This window comes from Oncorhynchus tshawytscha, linkage group LG02, assembly GCF_018296145.1.
Source record: "Oncorhynchus tshawytscha isolate Ot180627B linkage group LG02, Otsh_v2.0, whole genome shotgun sequence".
Classification (NCBI taxonomy): Eukaryota; Metazoa; Chordata; class Actinopteri; order Salmoniformes; family Salmonidae; genus Oncorhynchus; species Oncorhynchus tshawytscha.
Window position 1 is genome coordinate 70414915 of NC_056430.1, and position 17458 is coordinate 70432372.

The window sequence follows — 17458 nt, forward strand, 5'->3', positions numbered from 1 at the left end:
GACAACAACCTTTTTAACCCTTGCCACTTAGGAACGTAGCCCTTTCCTGCAGTCAAATGACTAGTGACCTCATGGGTGGAACGTTATTCATATTCATAATTTAATCATTAATAGACATTACAAAAACAAAAACTCTGAAAATCTGGTGTTTCGATGTCAAACAGTCTTTTATTATTTCAGTCTTCTGTGATGTTTATAAAGTATAATATTGGGATGAAAACACAAAATGTAACACATTTCAACTGTATATCTGACATGGTACAGGTGTCTTCTTTTTTTAACCCCATAAACATGTGTGTGAGGTGTCTACTTTTGTCTCAAAGTAGATTTGTTCAAGACTACCAAGAAACACTCTGTGTGACCCCGATTTAGCCCACTGCAGTAAAAGGATAAAGGGATATGAAGGTGTGTGTGTGTTTAGCTCTCTGTAGTGTGGTTGTGTGTGTGTGTGTGTGTTTAGCTCTCTGTAGTGTGGTTGTGTGTGTGTGTGTGTGTGTGTGTGTGTGTGTGTGTGTGTGTTTAGCTCTCTGTAGTGTGGTTGTGTGTGTGTGTGTGTTTAGCTCTCTGTAGTGTGGTTGTGTGTGTGTGTGTGTTTAGCTCTCTAGTGTGGTTGTGTGTGTGTGTGTTTAGCTCTCTGTAGTGTGGTTGTGTGTGTGTGTGTGTGTTTAGCTCTCTGTAGTGTGGTTGTGTTTGTGTGTGTGTGCGTGTGTGTGTGTGTGTTTAGCTCTCTGTAGTGTGGTTGTGTTTGTGTGTGCGTGTGTGTGTGTGTGTTTAGCTCTCTGTAGTGTGGTTGTGGGTGTGTGTGGGTGTGTGTGTGTTTAGCTCTCTGTAGTTTGGTTGTGTGTGTGTGTGTTTAGCTCTCTGTAGTGTGGTTGTGTTTGTGTGTGTGTGTGTGTGTGTGTTCAGCTCTCTGTAGTGTGTGTGTGTGTGTGTGTGTATGTGTGTGTGTGTGTGTGTTCAGCTCTCTGTAGTGTATGTGTGTGTGTGTGTATGTGTGTGTGTGTGTGTGTGTGTTCAGCTCTCTGTAGTGTGTGTGTGTGTGTGTTTAGCTCTCTGTAGTGTGGTTGTGTGTGTGTGTGTGTGTGTGTGTGTGTGTGTGTGTGTGTGTGTGTGCTTAGCTCTCTGTAGTGTGGTTGTAATATATATAATATAATATATAAGCACTGGGGAGTTTTTAAGGATACAAATCTACTGAATGGAGCAAAGCACAGGCAAAATCTTAAAGGAAAACCTTGTTCAGGCTACTTTCCATCAGACACTGGAAGATGAATTCACCTTTCAGCAGGACAATAACCTAAAACACAAGGCTACACTGGAGTTGCTTATCAACAGTGGCCGAGTTACAGTTTTGACTTAAATCTGCTTGAAAATCTAAGGCAAGACTTAAAAATAGCTTTCTAGCAATGATCAACAACAATTTGACAGAGCTTGAAGAACTTTGAAAAGAATAATGGGCAAATGTTGCACAATCCAGGTTTGGAAAGCTCTTAGAGAATTTTATCCAGAAAGACACACAGCTGTAATCGCTGCCAACGGCGATGCTGCTAACATGTGTGAATACTTTTGTCAATGAGATATTTCTGTATTTCATTTTCGATAAAATGCAAAGATTTCTAAAAACAAGTTTTCACTTTGTCATAATGGGGGAAATGTGTGTAGATGGGTGACAAAAAAAGAAGCTTTTGAACCCATGTTGAATTCAGGCTGTAACCCAACAACATGTGGAAGACAACTTGTATGAACACACCCTCAAAAAGAAGGTGACGTTCTATACTGTCTCCTCTCATGAAACATTTGATCTCAAAACCCAAAATGCAAGTGTACAGATATACAATTTTAAATTGTAGCATCACTGTCCAAATACAGTGGGGCAAAAAAGTATTTAGTCAACCACCAATTGTGCAAGTTCTCCCACTTAAAAAGATGAGAGAGGCCTGTAATTTTCATCATAGGTACACTTCAACTATGACAGACAAAATAAGAGAAAAAAATCCAGAAAATCATATTGTAGGATTGTAGGTTGTGGACAGGTGTCTTTTATACTGATAACAAGTTCAAACAGGTGCCATTAATACAGGCAACGAGTGGAGGACAGAGGAGCCTCTTAAAGAAGAAGTTACAGGTCTGTGAGAGCCAGAAATCTTGCTTGTTTTGTAGGTGACCAAATACTTATTTTCCACCATAATTTGCAAATAAATTCATAAAAAATCCTACAATGTGATTTTCTGGATTTTTTTTTCTCATTTTGTCTGTCATAGTTGAAGTGTACGTACCTATGATGTAAATTACAGGCCTCTCTCATCTTTTTAAGTGGGAGAACTTGCACAATTGGTGGCTGACTAAATACTTTTTTGCCCCACTGTACATATGTGTATACCACAGGAGGCTGGTGAGGGGAGGTTGGATCATAATAATGGCTGTAACGGAGCAGAATGGGACGGCATCAAACACCTGGAAACTATGTGTTTGATGTACAGTATTTGATATCATTCCACTGGTACCATTCCACTGGTGTGTGTCTCTCTGTCTCTCTCTGTCTCTGTCACTATCCCTCACTGTGAGGTGTGTGTGTGTCTCTCTGTCTCTGTCACTATCCCTCACCGTGCTGTGTGTGTCTCTCTCTGTCTCTCTCTGTGCTGTGTGTGTCTCTGTCTGTCTCTGTCACTATCCCTCTCTGTGCGGTGTGTGTCTCTCTCTCTCTGTCACTATCCCTCTAAGTGCGATGTGTGTCTCTCTCTGTCTCTCTCTGTGTGTACGTGTCTCTGTCTGTGTCTCTGTCTCTGTCCCTCTCTGTGCTGTGTGTACCTGTCTCTGTCTGTGTCTTTCTGTCTCTGTCCCTCTATGTGCTGTGTGCGTGTGTCCCTCTGTCTCTGTCCCTCTCTGTGCTGTGTGTGTGGCTTACTTGAGTGCTGTTGTCACCTTACACCTGGCCTATCTAGATCTATCTGGTTTACAGGGGTTATATTGGTGTGTTGTGTTGGGAAGGCACGGTTAATTACTACGGTGAGCTAAATCAGGGTCACACAGAGTGTTTCTTGGTAGTCTTAAAAGAAATCTACTTTGAGACAAAGGTAGACACCTTACACACATGGTTATAGGGTTAAAAAGAAGAAGACACCTGTACCATGTCAGATATAGAATTGAAATGTATTACATTTTGTGTTTGCATCCCAATATTACACTGTATACACATCACAGAAGACTGGAATATACTGAACAAAAATATAAACGCAACATTCAACGATTTTTCTGAATTTATATAAGAAAATCAGTCAATTGAAATAAATTCATTAGGCCCTAAATGACTACAGACCCGTAGCACTCACGTCCGTAGCCATGAAATGCTTTGAAAGGCTAGTAATGGCTCACATCAACACCATTATCCCAGGAACCCTAGACCCACTCCAATTTGCATACCGCCCAAACAGATTCACAGATGATACAATCTCTATTGCACTCCACACTGCCCTTTCCCACCTGGACAAAAGGAACACCTATGTGAGAATGCTATTCATTGACTGTAGCTCAGCGTTCAACACCATAGTACCCTCAAAGCTCATCAATAAGCTAAGGACCCTGGGACTAAATACCTCCCTTTGCAACTGGATCCTGGACTTCCTGATGGGCCGCCCCCAGGTGGTGAGGGTAGGTGGCAACACATCTGCCACGCTGATCCTCAACACTGGTGCTCCCCAGGGGTGCATGCTCAGTCCCCTCCTGTACTCCCTGTTCACCCACGACTGCATGGCCAGGCACGACACCAACACCATCATTAAGTTTGCAGACGACACAACAGTGGTAGGCCTGATCACCGACAACGACGTGACAGCCTATAGGGAGGAGGTCAGAGACCTGGCCGGGTGGTGCCAGAATAACAACCTATCCCTCAACGTGATCAAGACAAAGGAGATGATTGTGGACTACAAGAAAAAGAGCACCGAGCACGTCCCCGTTCTCATTCACGGGGCTGTAGTGGAGCAGGTTGAGAGCTTCAAGTTCCTTGGTGTCCACATCAACAACAAACTAGAATGGCCCAAACACACCAAGACAGTCGTGGAGAGGGCACAACAAAGCCTATTCCCCCTCAGGAGACTGAAAAGATTTGGCATGGGTCCTGAGATCCTCAAAAGGTTCTACAGCATTGAGAGCATCCTGACTGGTTACATCACTGCCTGGTATGGCAACTGCTCGGCCTCCGACCGCAAGGCACTACAGAGGGTAATGCGTACGGCCCAGTACATCACTCGGGCAAAGATGCCTGCCATCCAGGACCTCTACACCAGGCGGTGTCAGAGGAAGGCCCTAAAAATTGTCAAAGACCCCAATCACCCCAGTCATAGACTGTTCTCTCTACTACCGCATGGCAAACGGTGCTGGAGTACTAAGTCTAGGACAAAAAGGCTTCTCAACAGTTTTTACCCCCAAGCCATAAGACTCCTGAACAGGTAACCAAATGGTTACCCGGACTATATGCATTGTGTGTCCCCCCTCCAGCCCCCCTTTTACGCTTCTGCTACTCTCTGTTCATCATATATGCATAGTCACTTTAACGATACCTACATGTACATACTACCTCAATAAGCCTGACTAACAGGTGTCTGTATGAAGCCTTGCTACTCTTTTTTCAAATGTCTTTTTACTGTTGTTTTATTTCTTTACTTACCTACACACACACACACACACCTTTTTTTGCACTATTGGTTAGAGCCTGTAAGTAAGCATTTCACTGTAAGGTCTATACATGTTGTATTCTGCGCATGTGACAAATACACTTTGATTTGATTTGATCTATGGATTTCACATTCAGGGCAGGGGCGCAGCCATGGGTGGGCCTGGGAGGGCATAGGCCCACCCACTTGGGTGCCAGGCCCAGCCAATCAAAATGAGTTTTTCCCCATAAAAGGGCTTTATTACAGGCAGAAATTCTCCTTAGTTTCGTCAGCTGTCTGGGTGGCTGGTATGTCTGGGTGGCTGTTATCAGATGATCCCGCAGGTGAAGAAGCCGGATGTTGAGGTCCTGGGCTAGCGTGGTTACACGTGGTCTGCTGTTATGAGCTGGTTAGACTTACTGCCAAATTCTCTAAAATGACGTTGGAGGCTGCTTATGGTAGAGAAATTAACATTAAATTCTCTGGCAACAGCTTTGGTGGACATTCCTGCAGTCAGCATTCCAATTGCATGCACCCTCAAAACTTGAGGAATCTGCGGCATGGCGTTGTGTGCCAAAACTGCACACAACGCCATGCCCCCAGCACAAGGTGCACCTGTGTAATGATCATGCTGTTTTATCAGCTTCTTGATATTCCACACCTGTCAGGTGGATGGATTCTCTTGTTAAAGGAGAAATGCTCACTAATAGGGATGGAAACAAATGTGTGCACAAGATTTGAAAGAAATAAGCTTCTTGTGCGTATTTGAACTTCTCTGCAATCTTTTATGAAACATGGGACCAACACTTTACATGTTGCGTTTATATATTTTTCAGTATATAACAAAGCTGTTGGACATAGAAACACCATATTTTCTGATTTTTAAAATTTTTATAATGAAGAAAAATATGAATAACATTCCACAATGAGGTTAGTAGGTCATTTGACTGCGGGAAAGGGCTACGTTAACACACATTCCAGGGTTGGTTTCTACTCGACCTGCAACACCTGTGTATTTGGAGTGATTTCCCTCTGATCAACATGGAGCTGTTCTTCTGTTTTCCAACTTCCTCAGGTGCTCAGAGTAACACAGTGTAGAGGGATTGTTGCTGAAGTACTTGACTGGATCCATTTACCCGATTGAGGGACCAGAGTGAGAGAGAGCGAGAGAGAGAGAGAGAGGGAGGGAGAGGGAGGGAGGTAGGGAGGGAGAGGGAGAGAGAGTCCTTCGTATTTAAACTATGCCCTATCTGCATCTAAACGACCCCACAAGCTCCAAGACAATCTGATCACACAGTAGTGACTTCGGTCAGTGAGAATATCGCCCGGGAGGGCGGGAACGGAAACTTCATTTTCTGGGCTAATATTAGCCCGGGCCGGGCCTCCTCTGGAAAATTCCTTTTAAATGATCACTCGCTGAGAAAAGGCAAAGAATTTGTTTAGCGTTTTGGTTGACAGTATTTTGCATGGAGGGGTTTTTGCAGACAGTGGCTGTGTAGTAGAGGGTCCTGGGAAAGCAGATGTGGGTTAAGGTTTCTTTCCATCAAATGGAATGATTGTCATTGCTGTGTGCCAGACAGTAGAACATTGTTTCTTATTTTATACTGATTGATAGAGATCAATACAGTCACGTTATAGGCCAAGAGCTTGACATCATAGTAGGCTACTGTATTACTAGTGTTACCATCTCACTGTTACTACTATATTACTAGTGTTACCATATCACTGTTACTACTGTATTATTAGTGTTACCATCTCACTGTTACTACTATATTACTAGTGTTGCCATATCACTGTTACTACTGTATTACTAGTGTTACCATCCCACTGGTACTACTATATTACTAGTGTTACTATGTTACTGTTACTACTGTATTACTAGTGTTACCATATCACTGTTACTACTGCATTATTAGTGTTACCATCTCACTAGTACTACTATATTACTAGTGTTACCATATCACTGTTACTACTGTATTATTAGTGTTACCATCTCACTGTTACTACTGTATTACTAGTGTTACCACCTCACTGTTACTACTATATTACTAGTGTTACCATATCACTGTTACTACTGCATTATTAGTGTTACCAACTCACTAGTACTACTATATTACTAGTGTTACCATATCACTGTTACTACTGTATTATTAGTGTTACCATCTCACTGTTACTACTATATTACTAGTGTTGCCATATCACTGTTACTACTGTATTACTAGTGTTACCATCCCACTGGTACTACTATATTACTAGTGTTACTATGTTACTGTTACTACTGTATTACTAGTGTTACCATCTCACTGTTACTACTGTATTACTAGTGTTACTATGTTACTGTTACTACTGTATTACTAGTGTTACTATGTTACTGTTACTACTGCATTACTAGTGTTACTATGTTACTGTATTACTAGTGTTACCATCTCACTGTTACTACTGTATTACTAGTGTTACTATGTTACTGTTACTACTGTATTACTAGTGTTACCATCTCACTGTTACTACTGTATTACTAGTGTTACCATCTCACTGTTACTACTACTACATTACTAGTGTTACTATCTCATTGTTACTACTATATTACTAGTATTACTATGTTACTGTTACTACTGTATTACTAGTGTTACTATGTTACTGTTACTACTGTATTACCAGTGTTACTATCTCACTGTTACTACTTTATTACTAGTGTTACCATCTCACTGTTACTACTGTATTACTAGTGTTACAGTGTTACTGTTACTACTGTATTACTGGTGTTACCATCTCACTGTTACTACTGTATTACTAGTGTTACTGTGTTACTGTTACTACTGTATTACTAGTGTTACTGTGTTACTGTTACTACTGTATTACTAGTGTTACTATGTTACTGTTACTACTGTATTACTAGTGTCACTGTGTTACTGTTACTAATGTATTACTAGTGTTACTATGTTACTGTTACTACTGTATTATGAGTGTTACCATCTCACTGTTACTACTGTATTACTAGTGTTACTGTGTTACTGTTTCTACTATATTACTAGTGTCACTATGTTACTGTTACTACTGTGTTACTAGTGTTACTATGTTACTGTTACTACTGTATTACTAGTGTTACCATCTCGCTGTTACTACTGTGTTACTAGTGTTACTATGTTACTGTTACTACTGTATTACTAGTGTTACCATCTCGCTGTTACTACTGTATTACTAGTGTTACTATGTTACTGTTACTGCTGTATTACTAGTGTTACCATCTCACTGTTACTACTATATTACTAGTGTTACCATCTCACTGTTACTACTGTATTACTAGTGTTACTATGTTACTGTTACTACTGTATTACTAGTGTTACTGTGTTACTGTTACTACTGTATTACTAATGTTACTGTGTTACTGTTACTACTGTATTACTAGTGTTACTATGTTACTGTTACTACTGTATTAGTAGTGTTACCATCTCACTGTTACTACTGTATTACTAGTGTTACTATGTTACTGTTACTACTGTATTACTAGTGTTACCATCTCATTGTTACTACTGTATTACTAGTGTTACTATGTTACTGTTACTACTGTATTACTAGTGTTACCATCTCACTGTTTCTACTGTATTACTAGTGTTACTATGTTACTGTTACTACTGTATTACTAGTGTTACTGTGTTACTGTTACTACTGTATTACTAATGTTACTGTGTTACTGTTACTACTGTATTACTAGTGTTACTGTGTTACTGTTACTACTGTATTACTAGTGTTACTATGTTACTGTTACTACTGTATTACTAGTGTTACCATCTCACTGTTACTACTGTGTTACTAGTGTTACTATGTTACTGTTACTACTGTATTACTAGTGTTACCATCTCACTGTTACTACTGTATTACTAGTGTTACTATGTTACTGTTACTACTGTATTACTAGTGTTACCATCTCACTGTTACTACTGTATTACTAGTGTTACCATCTCACTGTTTCTACTGTATTACTAGTGTTACTATGTTACTGTTACTACTGTATTACTAGTGTTACTGTGTTACCGTTACTGCTGTATTACTACTGTTACTACTGTATTACTAGTGTTACTATGTTACTGTTACTACTGTATTACTAGTGTTACTGTGTTACTGTTACTACTGTATTACTAGTGTTACTATGTTACTGTTACTACTGTATTACTAGTGTTACTATGTTACTCACTGTTACTTTCTGCAAGCTTTTATTAAGTTGCAAACCTCAAAGCATATGCCCAGTATGTTCATACGTATTATATGGTAAAATATATATATATTTTTTTTAAATTAACTATTTGTCACTTGCATAATTATTCAGACCCTTTGCTCAGTACTTTGTTGAAGCACACTTGGCAGCAATTTAAGCCTGTATTTGGGAGTTTCTCTCATTCTTCTCTGCAGATCCTCTCAAACGCTCTCAGGTTGGATGGGGAGCGTCACTGCACAGCTATTCTCAGGTCTCTCCAGAGATGTTCGATCGAGTTAAAGTCTGGGCTCTGGCTGGGCCGCTCAAGGACATTCAGAGACTTGTCCCGAAGCCACTCCTGTGTTCTCTTGGCAGTGTGCTTGGGGTCATTGTCCTGTTGGAAGGTGAACCTTTGCCCCAGTCTGAGCAGGTTTTCATCAAGGAGGTCTCTGTACTTTGCTCTGTTCATTTTTGCCTTGACATTGACTAGTCTCCCAGTCCCATTCCGCTGAAAAACATCCCCACAGCATGATGCTGCCACCACCGTGCTTCACCGTAGGGATGGTGCCAGGTTTCCTCCATACATGACGCTTGGCATTCAGGCCAAAGAGTTCAATCTTGGTTTCATCAGACCAGATAATCTTGTTTCTCATGGTCTGAGAGGGCTGTCATGTGCCTTTTACTGAGGATTGGCTTCTGTTTGGCCACTCTACCATTAAGGCCTGATTGGTGGAGGGCTACAGAGATGGTTGTCCTTCTGGAAGTTTCTCCCATCCCCACAGAGGAACTCTGGAGCTCTGTCAGAGTGACCAGATTGCTCAGTTTGGCCAGGTGACCAGCTCTAGGAAGAGTCTTGGTGGTTCCAAACTTCTTACATTTAAGAATGATGGAGGCCACTGTGTTCTTGGGAAACTTCAATGCTTCCCAAGATCTGTCCCTCGACACAATCCTGTCTCTGAGCTCTATGGACAATTCCTTCGACCTCATGGCTTAGTTTTTGCCTCTGACATACACTGATAACTGTGGGACCTTATATAGACAGGTGTGTGCCTTTCCAAATCTTGTCCAATCAAGTGAATTTACCACAGGTGGACTCCAATCAAGCTGTAGAAACATTTAAAGGATGATCAATGGAAACAGGATACACCTGAGCTCAATTTTGAGTCTCATAGCAAAGGGTCTGAATACTTATGTAAATTAGTTATTTCTGTTATTTTACATTTTTTGCAAAAATGTCCAAAGCCCTGTTTCCGCTTTGTCGTTATGGGGTATTGGGTGTACATTGATGAGGGGAATAAAATGATGATGATGTGTGATGCGTCCTTTATTACTTTATGCAATGTATCATTAAGCAGTGAGGCCTGTGGATGTGTGTTGTGTTGCCAAAATACCTCGGCCAAGGGTTGTTCTTTTGTACGACGGAACACAGAGTACCTGGCTACGGTACTCGGAATACTGGCCATATACTACACACCTCTGAGATGCCTTATTGCTGTTATAAACTGTTTAACGACGGAAAAATATATATTTCTTTGTCATACTTTCAGCCAATCAGCATTCCGGCCTCGAACCACCTGGTTTGTAATTAGTGATATATTGCATGAACAGAGAGTACTTGACCTCTATCCACTGTTCAAAAAGCCCACCGTGTTCATAAGTTGACCTTCATAGCGTTGGAGACAGAGGCTCTTGCCGCACTTTATCACTGTGACCCAAACTTTACAACCTCTTAAATGTGTGTTCTATCGCTCTCTCTCTCTCTCTCTCTCTCTCTCTCTCTCTCTCTCTGTCTCTCTATCTCTCCTTCTGTGTGTGTGTGTGTTAGGTAAATCCCACCTGGCCATAGTTCAGAGGGTGAACAACGAGGGTGAGGGGGACCCCTTCTACGAGGTCCTGGGCATCGTCACCCTGGAGGACATAATCGAGGAAATCATCAAGTCAGAGATCCTGGACGAGACAGACTTGTACAGTAGGTGCCCAAACTATTTACTTTGCGCACATTTTATTGAAATGAAGGGGTATCAATGTTTTCATTATGAGTAACTTGAACCTGTTACCAGACTAGTACCACTTTATTATCTGCTGTAATGTAAGGTGCTACTGCAAAGGTTTAGCTTCCAGGCATTTTACATCGTTGTTATGTTACGTCCAGTAATGTTTCAACGGCAACTCTGTTTCCCCCATTTATTTTATTTTACATTGTACACACGTTGTCCATAGGGAAAGAAGATAGTTGCTTGAAAATAAATTCCTTTGAGTAACTAAAGTTTATTCACCCTTGTACCTAGGAAATGCACTATCAAAGTCAGCTGACAATTTCTCCCTTTTCCTAAAAACAATTCCTCCCCTTTCATCCCCATTCCCCAATTCTTTCTCCCCTCAGCTGACAACAAAACGAAGAAGAAAATCACCCATCGTGAGCGGAAGCAGGATTTCTCAGCCTTCAAGCCCAACGACAGTGAAATGAAGGTTAAAATATCACCTCAGCTTCTGCTGGCAACCCTGCGTTACCTAGCAACAGGCAAGTGTGCACACTGCGTTGCTGCTTGACTTCCCCAGTGTGCCCTCAGAACCCTGACTGTGGAACGTGTGTGTGTGTGTGTGTGTGTGTGTGTGTGTGTGTGTGTGTGTGTGTGTGTGTGTGTGTGTGTGTGTGTGTGTGTGTGTGTGTGTGTGTGTGTGTGTGTGTGTGTGTGTGTGTGTGTGTGTGTGTGTGTGTGTGTGGAGAGGGCGAGAGTGTGTGTGTTTGAGTGTGTGTTTGCGACACGTGAATGCGTGTGTGTGGCGACAGTGTGTGTCTGAGACGAGAATGTGTGTTTGTGATGTACACGTGGGTGATTGTCTGAGAGGAGACACTAGGCCTCTGGGGAGCACGGCAGGGGATGTCTGCACAGACCTTATATGGCTCAGTCTGAAAACATGGCCGACTATTTGCTTGCGTGTCATGTTCTCAGCGGTTGGGAGACTGGAGCATTTAGCTTGGAACACATATCACAATTTGGTTACACTACTTTCACGATGACATCACTTTCAACAGTTTGGCTGATTTCTGGGGTTCTCACAGAAGGCATGTCTGCATGCCAGACCTGCATTCACATATGTTTGACATTCTTGATTGAGATGTGCTTGATTGAGCTTGCCTAGGGCAATGGGTTCGAATGGAATAGTCCCCAAAGTGCAAACCCCATTCCATCTGGCACTTCAGGCATGCTAAAGCAAACAGGCTAAAACAAACAGGCTAAAACAAACAGACTAAAGCTCAAAGCAGAACATTAGATCCAGATCAATATATGGCTGTGGTGCCAAGTGTTTAAAAGATTTGAGATACTATTAGAAAAATCCCATGGAACGTACAACCGGAACCACCGTGGAATGTCCCAGCTAGCTACCAGTAGTAGAGCACAGGTCATTAAAATATGTTGCATTTGTAGGGGATTTGGTGAGAACTTTGACCTAGTGAGCCGCTAAGCATCGCTTAAAGCTGTGGCCCCGCTGGCCCCTCTAAAGGAACTTTGGATATTAGCAGGTCCCTACCGTAGTGTGGTGGAGCAAGCTGCCAACTGAGACATATCACCACACTCTGGTGTAAGGGGCACGATTGGTTAACCTTTTTTACCTTAACCAATGAGAATAATGATAGAGTATGGGGAGTATCAGGTTGAGCCTGTGTGCAATACATATTATTATAGTCAATTTACCGTGGATATGGTGATAATAAGGTGATATGGTAAATGCAAGAGAGGGAGTGTGTTTTTACATGGAATTCTATTGTTGATATGGTATTGTAGGGTATTACATCACAATATCTTGTGTCTCACCACTGCATCTTGTTGTCTTGTACAATGTTGTATCTTACTATCTTACTATTCTTAAATTATCTCTCCATCGCTCTCTCTCTCTCTCTCTCTCTCTCTCTGACTCTCTCCCTCTCTCTCTCTCTGACTCTCTCTCTCCCCCTCTCTCTCTCTCTGACTCTCTCTCTCCCCCTCTCTCTCTCTCTGACTCTCTCTCTCCCCCGTCTCTCTCTGACTCTCTCTCTCTCTCTCTCTCTGACTCTCTCTCCCTCTGTCTCTCTCTGACTCTCTCTCTCTGACTCTCCCCCTTCCTCTCTCTCTCTCTCTCTGACTCTCTCTCTCTGACTCTCTCTCTCCCCATCTCTTTCTCTCTCTCTCTCTCTCTCCCTCTCTCTCTGACTCTCTCTCTCTCTGACTCTCTCTCTCTCTCTCTGACTCTCTCTCTTCCCCTCTCTTTTCTCTCTCTCTCTCTTTTCTCTCTCTCTCTCTCTGACTCTCTCTCTCTGACTCTCTCTCTCTCTCCCCATCTCTTTCTCTCTCTCTCTCTCTCTCTCTCTCTCTCTGACTCTCTCTTCCCCTCTTTCTCTCTCTCTCTCTTTCTCTCTCTCTGACTCTCTCTCTCTGACTCTCTCTTCCCCCTCTCTTTCTCTCTCACTCTCTCTCTTTCTCTCCCACTCTCTCTCTCTCTCTTTCTCTCTTGCCATCACTCTCTCTCCATCCATCCCCCTCTCCAGAGGTGGAGTCATTCGGGCCGGTGCAGATGTCAGAGAAGATCCTGCTGCGTCTGCTCAAACACCCCAACGTGATCCAGGAGCTGAAGTACGATGAGAAGAACAAGAGAGCACCGGAGCACTACCTCTTCCACAGGAACAAGCCTGTGGACTACTTCATACTAATCCTGCAGGTCAGTACCGAGCCACGCCATTGGGCCAGTGGTTAGTACGGGGCCACGCTATTGGGGCACTCCAAACACGGATTTTGCAGATATTTTACTTGCAGTGATTGTGATGCTGTATGTAGTTGTACAATGACAGCATTGACAAATGTAGAGCGGGGCCACGCTGTCGGGCCAGGTCAGTAATGGGCCACGCTATCGGGCCAGGTCAGTAATGGGCCACACTATCGGGCCAGGTCAGAAATGGGCCACACTATCGGGCCAGGTCAGTAATGGGCCACGCTATCGGGCCAGGTCAGTAATGGGCCACGCTATCGGGCCAGGTCAGTAATGGGCCACACTATCAGCCCGGGTCAGAAATGGGCCACGCTATCGGGCCAGGTCAGTAATGGGCCACACTATCGGCCCGGGTCAGAAATGGGCCACGCTATCGGGCCAGGTCAGTAATGGGCCACACTATCGGCCCGGGTCAGAAATGGGCCACGCTATCGGGCCAGGTCAGTAATGGGCCACACTATCGGGCCAGGTCAGTAATGGGCCACACTAATCGGGCCAGGTCAGAAATGGGCCACACTATCGGGCCAGGTCAGAAATGGGCCACACTGTCGGGCCAGGTCAGAAATGGGCCATGCTATTGGGCGACGGTCACTACACTCTTCAGCTGTGGTTACACCTTGCATTAACATGTAGTTGTCATCATCCAACCAAGATGGAGATTTGTTGCGTCTACACGTGTCAGCCAAAATGTGTCTGTTATCTGCCCTCTACGTCCGTATTGTGACCAGATTCCATGGTCCCTCCCTCGATGCAAAATTATCCAACCTGACTTGAACCTCCCTTTACGACATGAGCTGTATAAATCGACAGAAAACAGCTAACTTTTTATACTCATCATTACAGCCCAATACCTTGTCCAGCTCTGAATAAAATGGGCATTGGGTTTTCCAGTTCCCACTCCCACTCCAGTAGGCAGTTGGTTGCTAATGAAGTCCATGATGTTTGTTCTGGAGGAATTGTTGAGGTATCGTTGCCCATAATTACTACCTCAACAGGCCAGTGCAATTTATTTTTAGAGGACGGGACAAATTTCTAAGCTTTCGTGGTCAGGATTCGTTTACACTTCAAGGATATCCGTACAAGATGCGTCTTTGACTTCCTCCGGTGGTCAGGAAGGTCTAATCACAATCATGCATCTTTTGATTGTCTACACCTGTTGACAAATGTGGGCACAATCAAAATGTTGACCAGATCAGGACAACTGACGCATGTCAGAACCTGGTATAAAAGAGGCTTTAGGGAAAAAAGTGCTATCTAGAACCTAAGCGATTCTTCAGCTGTCCCTATAGGAGAACCCTTTGATGAACCCTTTTTGTTTCCAGGTGGAACCCTTTTGACTTCCATGTAAAATCCTTTCCACAGAGGGTTCTACCTGAAACCAAAAAGAGTTTGTACCTGGAACCAAAAAGGGTTCTCATATGGGGATAGCTAAATAATATTCTGGAACCCTTTTCCTAAGAGTGTAGGCCAGGAAGGGGATTGGCAGCTATTAAACAACGCAAGGGGATTTTCCACAAATTATAAACAAGAGTGAGATTTGCCCTCGAGTCAGGGTGGCAACATGAGGGTGATGCAAGTCGGAAGTGATGCTGCAAGTACCTGTTTTAAAGGCCCAGTGCAGTCAAAAGAAGTGAATTTTCTGTATTTTATACATATTTCCTCACTATGAGGTTGGAAAAATACAGTGAAATTGTGAAAATGATGATGATGATAATGCCCTTTTAGTGTAAGAGCTGTTTGAAAAGAGGATGGAGTTTTGACCTGACTGGTGACATCATCAGGCGGTAAATTAATAGCCCAATAAGAAAGAGAGTTCCAAACCTCTCTGCCAATTAACAGCTAGTTTTCAGTTTTCCCCTCCCAGCTCTAACCACTCCAAGACAGTCCAAGCTAAATTCTTGAGAATTTGTTTATTTTTGACCGTTTTGATTGAAAACAATCACAGTAAGGTACTTAATTGTTAACATGAAATTATTTGATATTGAGATAAACACTTCTGCATTGGGTATTTCATCTTTATTAAGAGAAAGTGTTAGAGATGGATTGGCTGAAATGTTGCAGCATGCAAATAGGAAATTGACTTTGTGGACTTAAAAGCCCCAATGCAGATGTTTTTATATCAATATCAAATCATTTCTGGGTAACAATTAAGTATCATTATGTAATAGTTTTCAATTAAAATTGTAAAAAAAAAAAAAAAACTTCTTTGCAAAAAATAAATTCTCAAGCAAGAATGTTTATAGGGCGGTCTGGGAGTGGTCTGAGTGGGGAGGGGGAGGGCACCCGAAAACAAAAAACTAGCTGTTGTTGGCAGAGAGGTTTGAACTCTCTTTGTTATTGGTCTATTAACTTATCTACCGCCTGGTGCTGTAACCAGGCAAGCTGAAACTCCACCCATGCTAAACCCTGCTTGATGAGATTATATTTTCAACCAGTAACTATCAGGAAATAACACGGATCACAGTTTCATCAGCTGTTGTACAATATGATACAAAACACAGGAAAAACAGAAAGCACTGGGCCTTTAAAAAGAAGGTGAAGTAGATCGTCATCTCACTGCAAAGGAGAGATTTGTCTGAATATTGTTCAAGGTGTGAATTCTGAAATGTTGTTACGCGGTTCAGTCAATGCCTCGACTGTAATGCTTGCCGAAACAAAAACACATAGTGAATTTACTGTAGCTGATGATCAAACCTCTATACCTTGCAGTACTTCTCAACTGATCTGAGTCTTCTTCAGACTCTTACGCAGAGTGTGTTGTGCTCCTCTGCAGGGGAAGGTGGAGGTGGAGGCAGGGAAGGAAGGGATGAAGTTTGAAGCAGGAGCGTTCTCCTCCTATGGGATGATGGCTCTCACCACCTCTCCAGGTAAGACTTCCTTGTGCACCGACGTCTCAATGGCTGTGTCTAAAATGAGGTCCTATAAATATTCACTGCAGTACACAACACTTTTGTCCAGAACCCTACGTCCCTATATAAAACTACTTTACTAAAATACTAGATTGTAGTCTATAGGAACCTACCATGTATATTTCAGATTTCCCCAATTCCCTCCTACCCATCATCCATTGGCAGCTACTGAGACAAGGGCTAGAGCCAGGATGACTGGTTTACAAATAGTAAAGAAACAGTTTATCAGTAACCAAGTGAATTGACTCATATTGAAACAAGGTATGATTTAAAAAAATTGTGACGCAGCCTCTGTATTTTCTCAGTTCATTCACAAACTTCCAGTCAGGCGCTAGTAGGATCTCAGAGACACCTGCTGGTGAGAGGGCAGAATTACACCCTCCTCATCAAAAAAGGTTGTCACTGTAGTTTGGTTTATGGAACATAGAGCACATGCTTATGAGATGATGTATTTTGTCATATTTTATCACAGACCCTCTTTCAATGTGCTTGGATGGCACGTTGGTTGTTTATCAGGACACGGTGTACGATGGTAACGTTATACAATTATTTCATTTGTGGGCTCTGGTGATGGACTTTTCTGTGTCTCCTCTCTCTGTCGTCCGTCTCTCCTCGCCAGTCCCTCTCTCCCTGTCTCGTACCTTCGTTGTCAGTAGGGCTGAGTCCCTAGCAGGATCTCCAGGTATGGTAGTCCTCTCTTTCCTGTCTGTCTGTCTGTCTGTCTGTCTGTCTGTCTGTCTGTCTGTCTGTCTGTCTGTCTGTTTGCCTGTCTGTCTGTCAACCTGTCTGTCTGACTGTCTGTCTGTCAACCTGTCTGTCTGTCTGCCTGTCTGTCTGTCTGTCCATCCCCCTATCCCTCTATCTCTCCATCTCTCCTCACATCTAATATAACTCTTCCATCTGTCTATCACCCATTGGGATGAGTGTACACTTCACCTAAGCCTGGTATTTACCGGTATCAA

At 42.7% G+C, this 17458-nt stretch overlaps 1 protein-coding gene across 2 annotated transcripts in view; it reads left to right on the top strand.

Moving 5' to 3' along the window:
* LOC112263587 (metal transporter CNNM2-like) overlaps positions 1 to 17458 on the top strand; it is a 65425-nt gene that overhangs the window by 35719 nt on the left and 12248 nt on the right. The window contains exons 2-6 of one of the 2 annotated variants that reach the window (XM_042303816.1): positions 10667 to 10810; positions 11225 to 11362; positions 13370 to 13539; positions 16361 to 16454; positions 16969 to 17028. In XM_042303816.1, coding sequence (XP_042159750.1) covers positions 10667 to 10810; positions 11225 to 11362; positions 13370 to 13539; positions 16361 to 16454; positions 16969 to 17028 — 606 coding nt within the window. Of the gene's footprint in view, positions 1 to 10666; positions 10811 to 11224; positions 11363 to 13369; positions 13540 to 16360; positions 16455 to 16968; positions 17029 to 17115; positions 17179 to 17458 lie in introns of both variants that reach the window. The other variant, XM_042303815.1, reaches the window with a different exon arrangement.